Raw genomic sequence first — 13,691 nt, forward strand, 5'->3', positions numbered from 1 at the left:
ATTTGAGACAGTGAATAGGCTGCCGTCTCAAAAAAATAATAATAAAATAAAATAAAAAATAATTTATATATCATATTAGATAGATATATGTGCATGTGACCAATTGAGCACTCAATCTTGTGATGTAAATCAGTCAAGCATGAGTATTCTAAAGAACAATTTATATTAGTAAAAAAACTTGTCCCAAAAATATTATAGAAGCAAGAATAGGGCCGCATGCACTACAGGCAATGTATATAACCATCTGTCATTGTCTATCCTTATTTTTAACAGCACATCAGAGCTTCTTTTCCAAGCTATTTTTCTTGTACTCATCTCTAACTACCACTTAACACAAACACTAAACTGAGTATAACCCCTGCAGCAACAGCATGAAGAATACGGTCCTTGCACTTCACATATCTGATACAGACCAAAGATATGCTTCGCTTTCCGTGGCCTGTTTCTCATTCGTCCTTTTAAAGATTTCCTTTTCAAACCCTACAAAACAAATAGAGAGTAAAATATAAGCTGAAGGCATTTTGGGGGCAAAAAATACATCTAACTGAAGAAAAGAGGTGCAAGTAAACAAACCATTACTACAATCGACCCCATCCCAGTGTCTCCCTGGTCTGATGGCATACCGGTTTGGAGGAGCATCTAATCCTCTTTTTAACCAGCTGTGACTAGGAATGTCTTGAGGGACTATAAACCCTGATTCTTTCATCTTATCATCATCTCCTAGGTCTGATAGAACAAGCTCAGGATACTTTTCTGAAACATTGAGGAACAATTCAAAAATCAGTACAAATTTTGGCATTTCAGCAAACTAGAGTCTACACGCACGCAAGTCACTACTAGTTACCTTGACCAAATGTGCCATAGGATCACCCCATCTAACTCTCACCTTATACATTCTGTCATGTTCTGGATCATCTCTGCAATACAAAGGATGTGTACACATAATAAGTTAGGTAATTGAAAAGAAACCATCATTTTCTAGTGTGATTTGACAGACAGACAGACAGAAGATATAATAAAATAATGCATCAGATCAGATCAAGCAACTTTACATTAGATGCTCCATAGTCAACAAATGACATCAAAACCAAAAAAGATCGGATGATATGTGTACCAAGTGCTTTACATCATCGGAGAAGTCATATTATATATATCAAACTAAGATTATGAGGGCGTAGCTATGAAGCACGGGTACGGGTACGAGTACTAGTACTGGTACGTCGATACAGTAAAATTTTTAAAAAATAGAGTACGGGTACGGCTTGGTACACCTGTAAAAAAAATATATTTATTTTTAATTTAGAGTAACGCAAAAATTAATTAAATGATTCAATTTGTTAAGGTCCAACCTACAATTAACATTTAATGTCAAAAGTAAAGGTATAAAGCAAAATTGAATGCCAATATATTAAATAACTTACAAATCATAGTTTAATTTTAAAATCATAGAAGTTTAGTAAGAAGAAAATATTGTTTTAATTGAGGTACGGTACGGTTATATACTAAATATGTCATGGTATGTCAAAAATTAAGAAAAAATTTAAGTGCACGTTTTGTGTACCGGTACATATGTAGAAGTACATAAGAGATAGTACGGCATGCTTTTTTGAAGTACCATGTTTTATAGGGGCATAGCAATGAAGTGTCATACGAGAATCCCTCACTAGAAAATAATTACTAACTATTACTTCAAACAAAACATGCATAAAAGGCCATCACAGATATGAAGCTTAGCTTCACCAGTTACCTTCTTTTTACTCCTTTCCTTCCCCCTTTTTTTTTATCCTACTAATAATATCTTGTTTGCATAGCTAATAAGTCGACCGACCTATGATTCCCTCCTTACAAATAAATAAATAGCACTCTTCATAGAGAAACAACAAGAAGCAATTTCAGAATCAAACCCTTAAAAAAAATTCACAAGCAATTTCAGACAACAACAACAATCAAGCAAGCAAGCAATTTCAACGCAATCAAGCAATTTCCAACAAATTTTAAGAGCAACCAAGCAATTTAAAACGAATTTTGAACCCCAAAAGAAATACCTGGATTTCGACCTTGTTTCGATTTCGACCTTAATATAGAATTTATACATATATATATATATATATAAAATAGAAATATTAGATATGCAGAGAGGGGAAAAAATAATAATAATAAAAAAAAGATACACAAGAGTGTGAACTTTAAGCTACAAATAAAATTTTTCAAAAATAAAATAAATAAAACTAATACTGCCCAGAATCAAATCTTTGCACAAGAGAAGGGATAATATGTAACAGATCTGTTATATATATATATATATATATATGTAACAGATCAAAAACCCCCATATATACACTCACAGATGTATATATATATATATATATATATGTGTCTGTGTGTGTGTATGAAAACCCCTATATCCGAAATCCCGACACAGAGAGAGAGAGAGAGATACCCTTTGAAATCGGCGGTGAGGGAAGATCGCCGGCGAGGGAGGAGTGGCGGTGAGGGGCGAGCAACCGTCAACGTCGTTTGTGAGAGAGAGAGAGAGAGAGGGAGGCAGCAGCGGCGGTAAGGGAGGAGGATCGGCGGTGACGGATGATCGGCGCCGTCGTTGTGTGAAAGAGAGAGAGAGGAAGGCGAAACCCTAGATGGAGAGAGAGAGAGAGAGCGAGCAGGAGGAGAGAGGACGGCTCTGTTGTGTTTGTGTTGTGTGTGTGTGTGTTCTCTCAAACAAAACCCTACACACACCCACAAATGTTATACTTAATGAATTTTTTATTAACATAATTTTTATAGTTGGTGAATTTTTTTTTTCATTTGGTAAAGTTAAAATTTATTTGTTTTATATTTATTTTAATGAATAAAAAAAATTTATTATTTTTTTATTTGGTAAAAGTAGGAATAATATTTTTCATTAAAATAAAATTAATTTTTTTGGTCAATGAAAAATATTTTTTTGTGACCCATTTTTTTTTTTTTTTTTGTTACTAAAAATCAAGAACTAATTTTTTGTGGTAGAAGATAGGAAGTGGCAGTAGTGGTGAAAGTGGTGGATAAGAGGTGATAATGGTGGTGGTAGTGATGGTGAAGAAGATAAGTAGTGAAGTTGTGGTAGTAGTAGAGGAGATAGAATAACAGTGGTAGAGGAGAGGTAATGGTAGTAGTAGTGGTGGTAGTAGAGTGGTAGCGATGATGGATAAGAGAGAGAGAGACAGAGAGAGTCAAATAGACAGACAGAGAGAGAAGAGTGATGAATAAGAAAGAGAAAGAAAAGAGAGAGAAGAAGATGAAAAAATGGGTGAAAAGATATAGACAAAGAGAGAGAGAGACAGAGAGAGAGAAAAAAAAAGCGAAAATAGATAAAGAGAGAGAGAGAAGAGAGGCAGAGAGATAAGATATATGAAAGAGATAGAGAGAAGAGAGATGGACGAGAGACATAGAGAAAAAGAGAGAGATAGACAGATAGATAGAGAAGAGTGATGAGTCAGAGTGAGAAAGAGAAGAGAAACAGAGACAGAGAGAAAGAGAGAGATGGACAGAAAGAGAAGAGTGATGAGAGAGAAAGAGAGAAGAGAGACAGAGACACATAGAGAAAGGGAGAGAGAGACAAACAGAGAAGAGTGATGAGTAAGAGAGAGAAAGAGAAGAGAGATAGAGAAGATTGTATAATTTATAGTTGATGATTTTTTTTTTATTTGGTCAAGTTAAAAATTTATTTGTTTTATATTTATTTTAATGAATAAAAAATTATTATTATTTTTTTATTTGGTAAAAGTAGGAATAATATTTTCCATTAAAATAAAATTAATTTTTTGTGGTCAATGAAAAAGAAACAAGATAGATGAGAGAAGAGATAAATGAATGAGATAGAGAGAAAAGAGAAGAGAGACAGAGAGAGAAGATATATGAAAGAGATGAGCGAGAGAGCGAGAGAGAAAAAAATAAGAGAGAGAGAAGAGAAACAGAGAGAGAAGATATATGAAAGAGATAGAGAGAGGAGAGATGGACGAGAAACATAGAGAAAAAGAGAGAGATAGACAGACATAGAGAAAAAGAGAGAGATAGACAGATAGAGAAGACGACTTTTCTAAATTTTTGCTGATATTTCTTCACCATACCCTCCATCCTCACCTACCCAAGAGACGACAGGTGTCGGAGGGAAAGTCGGAGGGAGGGAAGAGAGGGTAGTCGAAGTTGAGAGAGGAGAGAAAGAACCAGAGGTTTCGCGATTTGTGAGAGAGACAGGTGGTTCAAATGGCATCAAGAGTGGGGAGAAATGAGAGGATGAGGAGGAGGATGAGGTTCGGGAAGTCATTCAGGTTAGGAACGGTGGTGAAGTCACCGGTTGTCTCCGCCGTCGCCGTCTATCTCGAGAGATGGGGGGAAGAACAGATTAGGGATTTTTGGGTTTGAGAGATTGGGGATTTTTTTGTTTTTGGGGGCGAGGGAGCGGGAAAGCTAAGACAAATAAGAGAGAAACAGAGAGATGAGCGAGAGAAACAGAGAGATGAGCGAGAGAAACAAAGAGAGAAAAGAGAGAAGAGAGATAGAGAGAAGAGAGATGAGCGAGAGAGACATAGAGAGAAGACAAATGAGAGAGATAGAAAGAAGAAAGATGAACGAAAGACACACAGACAAACAGACAAACAGACAGATAGACAAACAGACAGAGAAAGAAGAGTGATGAGTGAAAGAGAGAAAGAAAAGAGTGGTGGTAGTTAAATGGCATTTGCAGTAGTGGTAAATGTGGTAGAGAAGATGGGTGGTGAGAAAGAGAGATGAGTGAGAGACGAATAGAGAAAAGAGATAGAGAGACAGAGAAAGAGACAGAATGATGAGCGAGAAAGAGACAAAGTGGTCGCTAAAAATGGATTTTCTTGTAGTGGATCGATAAATCGAAAGAGAGCTTAATAAATAAAGAAGACAGATAATTCAAAACTCTTTTCAAAACTTAATTCAAATCAATTTTTTAAATATTTTAAAAATATTTTAATTTTGTGAGAGACAGATAAAAAAGAGAGATAGAGAAAGAGAGAGACAGAGATAGAGTGATGAACGAGAGAGAGAGAGATAGACAAAGTGGTTGCTAAAAGTGTATTTTCTTATAGTGGATAGATAAATCGAGAAGGAGCTCGATAAATAGAGAAGATGGGAGTAAGAGAGTGAACAAGGCGAACATAGTGAGGGAGAAATAGACAAATAGACAAGTAGACAGAAAGAGAGTGAGAGAAGAGTGATGAGTGATGAGTGAGAGAGAGACAGGCAGAGAAAGATAGACAGAAAAAAAGATAGAGAAAGAGATGGAGAGATAGAAAAAGAGATAGAAACAAGAGATAAGCGAGAGAGAGACACAGAAAAAGAGAGAGACAGAAAGAGAAGAGAAATGAGCGAGAGAGATAGAGAGAGATAAAAAGATAAGAGAGAGAGAGAGAGAGAGAGAAAAAAGAAATGAGAGAGATAGAGAGAAGAGAGATAGGCGAGAGACACAGAGAGAATGGGAGAAAGAAACAGGCAGACATAGAAAGAAGAGTGATAAGTGAAAGAGATAAAGAGAAGAGAGAGAGAGATAGAGACAGAGAGACGGGAAGATGAAAAAATGAATGAAAAGAGAAATGGTATATCAAAAGAGTAAGACGACATTATTTTTTTTAATTTTTTTTGTGACAGAAAAATACCGTTGAATTTATTCAAACCATTTTGTGACTGTATATATATGAAGCTATCTCAAAACCACAATCACTATGCTAGGTTAGAGTTTTCCAAAAACTCTTTTGAGAAAATTAAACTTTCTTGTTTTCCATGTTATATTGTTTTTACTGAATTTTTTAAATATTTTAAGTATTTTTTAAAATTTTTAGACACACCTAACATAAATACACCTAAAAATTAAAAAAATTGTAAAAAAAATCTTTTGAAAATTCACTAAATACCAAAAATACAATAATTCAATACATTTTTTTTGTATTTTTATGTATTTATTAATTTTTAAAAATATTTTTTCATAATTTTTTTATTTTGTAGATACATCTAAGTAAGGTACATCTAAAAAAAATATTTAAAATTTTAAAAATATTCACTAAAAAAAAAACACGAAAGTCACTTTTTTGCGACGGCAGAAAATGCCGTCTCAAAAAAGTAGAGTATTTGCGACGGCACCATTTACCGTCTCAAAAAAGCAGAGCATTTGCGACGGCACTATTTACCGTCTCAAAAAATGAGAGTATTTGCGACGGTATTTAGTGCCGTCGCAAATGCTCTGCTTTTTTGAGACGGCAAATGATGCCGTCGCAAATATTCTGCTTTTTTGAGACGGCATTTTCTGCCGTCGCAAAAAGTGACTTTTTGAGACGGCAAGTGTGCCGTCGCAAATAATTCCGTCTCATATACCCAGTTTTCTTGTAGTGTTAGTTCATGTTTTAAAATTGTAATAGCTTCGAGATTGGTGTTTTAGGCTCAGCTTATGTTAGAGAGAGACATTTCTAGAAACCATAAATGCTATATGAAATAATAACCACATGGTTTATGTATATGTTGTGTCTATTGCAATGGTTTTTACAAAGGAACAATATTGTTTATTAAGTGATGTGAATTATACAATTATTCTCTCTGTCAGCTATGTAATTATGCTCACCATGCACATGTTTTAGCTAATGATTCTTTGTTTCTTGTCAAGTATCTAACTGATTTTTTCAGCATCTTCTTTGTTTGAACTATTAAGTTAGGTAATCTAAAGCCCAGACTCAATAGCTCAAAACATTGTTCTACATTTAAGCTCGATTTCATCTCATGTCTCTCATTCAGCTTTAGAAAAAATTTGTCTTTAAACTTGCAATCATATAGCAACCAAAAATAAATAAATAAATAAATAAATAAAATTTGTGAACATTTCTTTGTGGGGAAATTTTTTGCATCACCTAATGTAAGGCTTGCTTGTACTTGTTTGGATTAGTCCATTTTTTATATGCTGCAGTTTATGGTTTTGATTACTCTTTTTTTTTTTTTTTCTTTGATGGGGTTTGATTTGATTACTCTTACTTAATCATGTTATGCATGGAAGCTGTCAGGAAGATTGATTTCCATTGTCAGTGAAGAGGGCCCATTTTAGATTATTGGCCATGAAGAGAGGATACCAAGAATCTTCTTCGTCGGGTTCTCTTAGACCGCCTCAATCCAAAATCAGACACAACCCATAAGGTATTTTGTAGTTTTTGTGCTGTTGTTTTGGATACTGTGAGTTTCTGTGCTGTTGTTGTTGTATAAAAAAATCCTAGATGTCCAACTGGAACTGAGATTGAAGAATCTACTGTAATTTTGGGATCCAAAGATTATGATCGAGCGGGTGATGTTGGGAGCCAAAGATTATGTTGCACTTTTTTTTTTCTTTTTTTTTTTTAAGACTTGAATTTTTTAGTACAGTGTATTTAAGGATGGTTAATGGATAATGTCTATTATAAATTTAATTAATTTGTTAATTTTGTTATTTTTCATTAACAAAAAATTGTTTGGTGCTTGGAATTAATTTTTTTGTTGTAGCAAACCCGTATATGATTTTTTTTTAAGAAATAATTATTTGCGACAGTAAAACAATGGTCGCTAAAAGTGTTTTTTATTTTTTTAATTTTTTTTTGCAACGGCAAAATAGCTGTCGCAAAAAGTAGTTTAGGTGGTCGCAAATAATTTGCGACCGTTACTTTGCCGTCGCAAAAAGTATTTGCCACCCCCACATTTGCGTCCCCCATTTGCGGTTGCATAGGCCGTCGCAAAAAGTCTTTTGCGACTGTATTTTTATTATTTGCGACGGCTTGTAACGATTGCAAAAAGTGTTTTTTTTAGTAGTGTTGGTACTTGAATAAAAGTTATAGACCCTTTTTAATAAAAGTAGTTCTTCTTTGTAAAGTACAAAAGTGTAATTAAAGCATTTACACTATCAGACACTTCTTCTAGCGATGCTTCCTTAGTTTTTCAAATCATTTTCTGGAACAAAAGTGACCATGACTCCTTTGTGCAATGTTAAGGATACAAAAAAATTATCAAAAAATTTATCAAATACTCACATAAATGTGGGTAGAGATTTGAAAAAGTGAAAAAAAAAAAAAAAATAGTGAAATTTGAATAAAATATGGTTGCATTTCACATATCTTTCACACATTTTTTTTCATTTTCTTTTTAAATTCTTATCCAAATTTATGATCCAAATATAACCTAAAAAAATTTAAAGTGATGAAGCCTCCGTTTGGGAAGTGGGTTGGCTTTTTGGCTTTTTTGGCTATTTTAGCCTGGGGCTAAAAAGCCTGGTTTGGGAAGGGCTTTTTGGCTTTTTTGGCTTTTTGGCTTTTTGGTGAGGTGTGATGTTGTTAAATGATGAAATTGCCCTTTTCCATTTTTTTGATTTTTTTATTTGGGTTTGGATTTAGCATATTTTCGGGTTTTTTTTTTTTTTTTTTTTTTTTTTTTTGTTTATACAAATTTGCCTTTTTGTTGGGAACAAAAATTTGGTTTTTTTCTTTTGGTATTTTTTTTTCCATTTTTTGATTTTTGTTTAAATTTATTTATTTATTTATTTTTGGATTTGGCATTTTTTTGTTATTTTGTTTTGGTATTTTTTTTTCCAATTTTTGATTTTTGTTTAAATTTATTTATTTATTTATTTTTGGATTTGGCATTTTTTTGTTATATTTTTTTTAAAATTTTTTTATGTTATTTTTCGATTTCACGTATTTTGCTAATTTTTTTTTTAGGGTTTGGATTTGTCTTTTTTTTTTGTGTTTATTTTCTTTTTCTTTTTTTTCATTTTGGGTGTCGATCTGCCGACTTTTGATTAATTTGTTAATTTTTTTTTTTTTTTTTTTGGAATTGAATTTGCCATATTTTGGTTCTTCTTTTTTATTTTAATTTTGTTATGTTGGGGTTTCGATTTTGCCTTTTTTGTTGTTTTGTTTTTTTGGAGGGGGGTTTCGCTTTGGCATTTTTTGCTTTACGTTTTTTTTTTTGACAATTTTTGTATGTTGTGTTTCGATCTCCCGAATTTTGCAACTCCAAATTTTGTCTTTTTTATTTTTTTAATTTTTTTTTTGTAGTTTGGCGGATTTTGCGTTAACTTTTTTTTTTCTTTGACATTTTTTTATTTTGCGCTTGGATTTTTCATATTATGCTTAATTTTTTTTCCTGTTACTTTTTTTCATTTTCGGTTTGGATTTGGGGTATTGTGCTTAAATTTTTCGGTTTTTATTTGGGAATTTATGTTTTTGTCTTTTTAAATTTTTATTTTTTTACTATAACTATGTTTTTTTTTAACTATGTTTTTTTTTTGTCTTCGATTTTTATTTTGAACTAAGTCTTGTTTTTTTTAATTGGTATACAATAACTTTTTTTTAATATATTTAAGTGTTTCATTTATTTGTAATTCACGTCGCACTTTACAATTTGTGTATTAGTTTTCTTTTTAATTTGTTTTTATTTGTTTCACCTTCTTTTTATTTTTCCAAAAGCAAAATTCATATGGATTGTTGTTTTTTTAAGTTAGGCACGTCAGCAACTGGAAGGGGTTACATTCCCCTGGCAACTCATACATATTATACATAATAATATATTTGAATACAGTCTGTTCCACGTGTGTCATTACGTGACGACCATACGAACATTATTTCGAGTACTATATATTTCCTAACATTCCGTTATTACGCATGTAACATAATTTGTCACGTATGTGAAGGCGGACCAATGCCATATGGGGGTCCTCATCTCCAACCATTAAACCATCCTCGTCATGTTCAACTTCTGGTATGGCATTTACTATTGTCATAGCCTCTTCCTCGTCACAGATTGGCTGAACAGTTGTTGGGTTACCTGTGTTTCGCCGTATATAATTATGTAATGCCATTGACGCACCTACTAACTGAACTTGCACATTTGCAAAGTCATACCGAGGCATGTCTCGAATAGACCCCCATCGATTTTTCCAGGTACCGAAAGTGCGTTCCACGACACTGCGTAAGGACGAGTGGACTTTGTTAAATAATTCCCTTGGCGTGTTTGCCATCGCGTTTCTTGCAATACGCCGGAATTCTTGTTGGTGGTAACGGTGGCCTTTGAATGGTGCTAAGTAACCAATCCGGTTTGCATAGCCAGAATCGACAAGATAATATTTGCCTGCAGACATGACGACAATGTATGACACCAAAACCAACATTCTGCGTCATTTTCATATAACGCTTTGTCAGCAAATAAATATTTGTTAACAAATCTAATAACATGGCCATGTGTTACCTTCGTCAGGATGTGGGAATGGGACGTTGTCATTTGTTAGTATCTCGTTGAATATGCGACTATCATGCATACTTCCTTCCCATCCGCAAGAAATGAATATGAAACACATGTCAAAATCGACAGCGGCCATTATATTTTGTGTGTGACAGTATTTCCTACCGAAATATGTTGCCGCATCTGGCCCCGTAACCCATGCACTGACATGTGTTCCGTCTATTGCGCCAATGCAGTCCTGTCAACATGGATCATATGTTTTGAGTCGTAACTTTGTAACAAGTGTTTCACATTTGTCACGTGCAGTTAATAACAAAAAACATATATATTTTCTTCACTTATATGTCAATCATGTTTTGCTGAAGTACCTTGAACGGTAGGTATTTCCGTCTAGACCTCACGTATGGATGTATACGATGCTGACTGTATGTGGGCCGGCAATGGACAACAGTGAACTCTTTCATGGAATTTAATACGTTATGCACGTGCCTCGACACAGTCTCCCCAGAATGTTGGAAGCGTTCCTGGATTTCCCGATTTTGCTTCCCTTTCAAGACATGGATAAACATCGCAACGCTTTCTTCAACAGCTAAGCCATGTGGACGTTGCGGGACTTGTAACCCAAAATCATTTACTAATGTCTCACACAAGGCGGAAAACACTTCCTTCGGCATGCAAACATTTTCCTCAAAGCGACCCATATGCCCCCGCATATAGTTCGCATATCCATGTATTCCCGGTTAGTATAGAAGTGCGACATGGCGTTTTATGCATGTGTTTTTGGTACCATTCTGTCGCCAAGTGGCATGCTTGTAGAAATGTGCAGTTCTGTTCTTGTTGCAGCTGGACCGCCATTTGATTCAGCATTTCCATTATTTCATCATGGTTGCTTCCATCCCAGGGATTCATCGCGTTTTCGTTGATGCAAAACCTACAAAAGTGGCAGGCTTTCAATTAGTTTGCACGTGATTCATTGAGTTAAATTATATTGAATTTTGCAATTATACAATGTCGACATTGTTTGTAATGAACGCAATGCTGTCACCAATGTCCTTTGGAAGGCATGATCATATGATTTGCAAAAAAAAAAAAAAGCTGTTCAACGTATGCTTCACAGGGGGGCCATGGTTGTAATAACCACAAAACTAAGAAAATAACTTGCGACATATAGGCATTCAGAAGCATGCATCGAAAACGTATTTCCCTGTCTTAAACGTAGCGCCACAAAATATTAAACCGTAAACATCCCATTCATTTCCCAAAAACGAAGCACAACCATGCTTCCGGTCCGTCAACCCATGGACTTACCTACAACTTGTCACTGCCCGTAGCTAGCAAGAAGAAAAAAAAAAAAAGACATAATGCAAAACATGCACACACCACCATCCTGTTTTAGTACATAACAAACAGTACCATAAGTCTAAGTTTTAAAAAGGAAGAAAAAGACATGCATCTGCAACACTCGTAAGACCGTAGCATCACATCCGCCTACCCCCAAACAGGTTTGCAAATGGCCCCGACGCAGTACACTGGAGCTGCTTCTGTGTAAGCCAGCCAATGATGTGGTCGTCATCAGGCTGGCACATCATGACCTCCCGGTAATCAGCGTTATCCATAAGTGTGGAGGCGAAGTGGAATAACGGTGTACCAATCAGAGACGGAATACTGCTCAGTTTATGCATGCACTCGGAAATAGTGTACAGTGCTTCGTTGCCTGTCAGGTGCCTGACCGTGACCTGCTGATTCTTCGAACGGACCACATCTGTCATTCTGTTCATGCTCTCCGCAATAATAGACGCACCACTTGTTGCCTTCTTCGACTTTGAAACACTTGTTGATGGCGTCTTTCTCCGTTTTGCCTTTTCAATCGACACATGCTCCAGTGAAGAATCGGAATCCACGTCCTGTACTCCTGTGGGTATCGGATCAGCGAATGGCTGGGCTCCCAAACTACGCACTGAATCAGATGAGTCCGTAGCAGCTTCAGGAATGTTCTCTCCCGGGGTCCAATGGTGCTTCCCAGTAGCTGCTGCCTCCATGAAAACCGTCTCCAGCAAGTCACGGTGTTCCAACGTTTTCTTCCTGAACTTCGCACACACCTTGTTGATCTGCAGACATGTACATGTGTAAAAGAGGTTGACGTTATATTTCATATTCATAAATTTTATTCAAGTTGAACTAAGAAGTAAAAAATGTACTGGTAAATGAGAAATATAAAACTTGTTGGTACATGTACTTACTGATTCCATCTTGTCCCACCACTCGTCAGGTGCCTGAAACAAACCGGTGTCATAGTCAAAGCCTATCCCGGACACTCCCTTGCTTGAATCCATCAACTTCATCCACGCTTGCCACTCTTTCTTCAAGCTCATGTACTTATTCTTCAACTGTTTAAGTCCATGTTTTTTTCCTGTTTTTCTCTGAAATTTCCTTGACAAGGACTTGTACCCTGCCTGGCTAAGGACTAAGAATGGCCGATTTCCTTTACTAATCTCATTTGCAATCAACTGGAGGAAAACTCGGACTGACTTACTGTCCCATGAGGCCTTGTGGCTTAGCTGCGTTTGTGTCTCTTCAAGACTGGTTGACTTGTCACTGACAACGCCTTTGCTTTTCGAGTGGTTACGAGGTGAAGTACGTGTGGAAGCCATTACTAATGTACGGTTACAAAAGATATACATCACAAATTTGGTTGTTACATACACACACACAACAGATGACACATTAAAAACAACAAACGCAGATATATGATGCTGAAGATGAAATTTGCATATACCCATTGAAAACATTTTTTACGTACGTACACAGGTTCCATGGGAGTTAGTAGTGGACAAAAACATGATAGTTAGTATTACGGCTCCCATATGCGACAACATAATACCATCGTACTACAAAATACTAACTACATACTAACAACATATTCAAGACATACTAATGTCTTTGTACATACTAAGAACATGGTAACGGTGCTTACATACGGCACAACAAAATAACAACGACAATGCAGAGCACATACACAATGGTCTTAAGCACACGCAAGGATTGTTGAATGTCTATGACATCAGCCCGCAATTGCATGGCAATTTCATCTCCGGGTGACGCATAGCCTTGGTTCTCATGGCTTCGTTCTTCACACCAACCAATCCAACTGACACAAGGCTGATGAGTGAAAAGTATGCAACTATTAGTTTCATGGGTTGTTAATGTTCATTAAGTTATGACCGGTAAAGATTGGGTCACTCACCACAGGGCGGGGACATACAAAGTACGAACGCCCTGGATTCTTGGTGGACCTGGAAATCCTAACAATACACGGGCCATATCCACAGGCACACATTCGTCCTGGCCATGTACTGGAAGTTGCCGTTGAGGTGAACGATGCCATGCTACGATTTAATATAAAGTAAATTGACATGAATGAACATGAACACGATTACGTACTC

General features: G+C 35.6%; 1 protein-coding gene and 1 long non-coding RNA gene across 2 annotated transcripts; both read right to left on the reverse strand.

Annotated features, from left to right (window-relative positions):
* Positions 1 to 159: 159 nt before the first annotated feature.
* Positions 160 to 979, reverse strand: LOC145819540 (uncharacterized). Its single transcript, XR_014360299.1, has 3 exons — positions 845 to 979; positions 574 to 753; positions 160 to 480 (listed from the first exon to the last, which is right to left on the reverse strand). It is a non-coding gene; the product is annotated as an uncharacterized LOC145819540 (long non-coding RNA).
* A 10,747-nt stretch (positions 980 to 11,726) lies between these two features.
* Positions 11,727 to 12,899, reverse strand: LOC145813557 (L10-interacting MYB domain-containing protein-like). The gene is made up of 2 exons (XM_082909140.1): positions 12,489 to 12,899; positions 11,727 to 12,356 (listed from the first exon to the last, which is right to left on the reverse strand). Exons 1-2 carry the CDS (start codon positions 12,897 to 12,899, stop codon positions 11,727 to 11,729), a joined length of 1,041 nt encoding a protein of 346 aa, XP_082765266.1.
* Positions 12,900 to 13,691: the final 792 nt, after the last annotated feature.

This window comes from Camellia sinensis, chromosome 2 (genome assembly GCF_055761805.1).
Source record: "Camellia sinensis isolate YWXY chromosome 2, ASM5576180v1, whole genome shotgun sequence".
NCBI classification, from domain to species: Eukaryota; Viridiplantae; Streptophyta; class Magnoliopsida; order Ericales; family Theaceae; genus Camellia; species Camellia sinensis.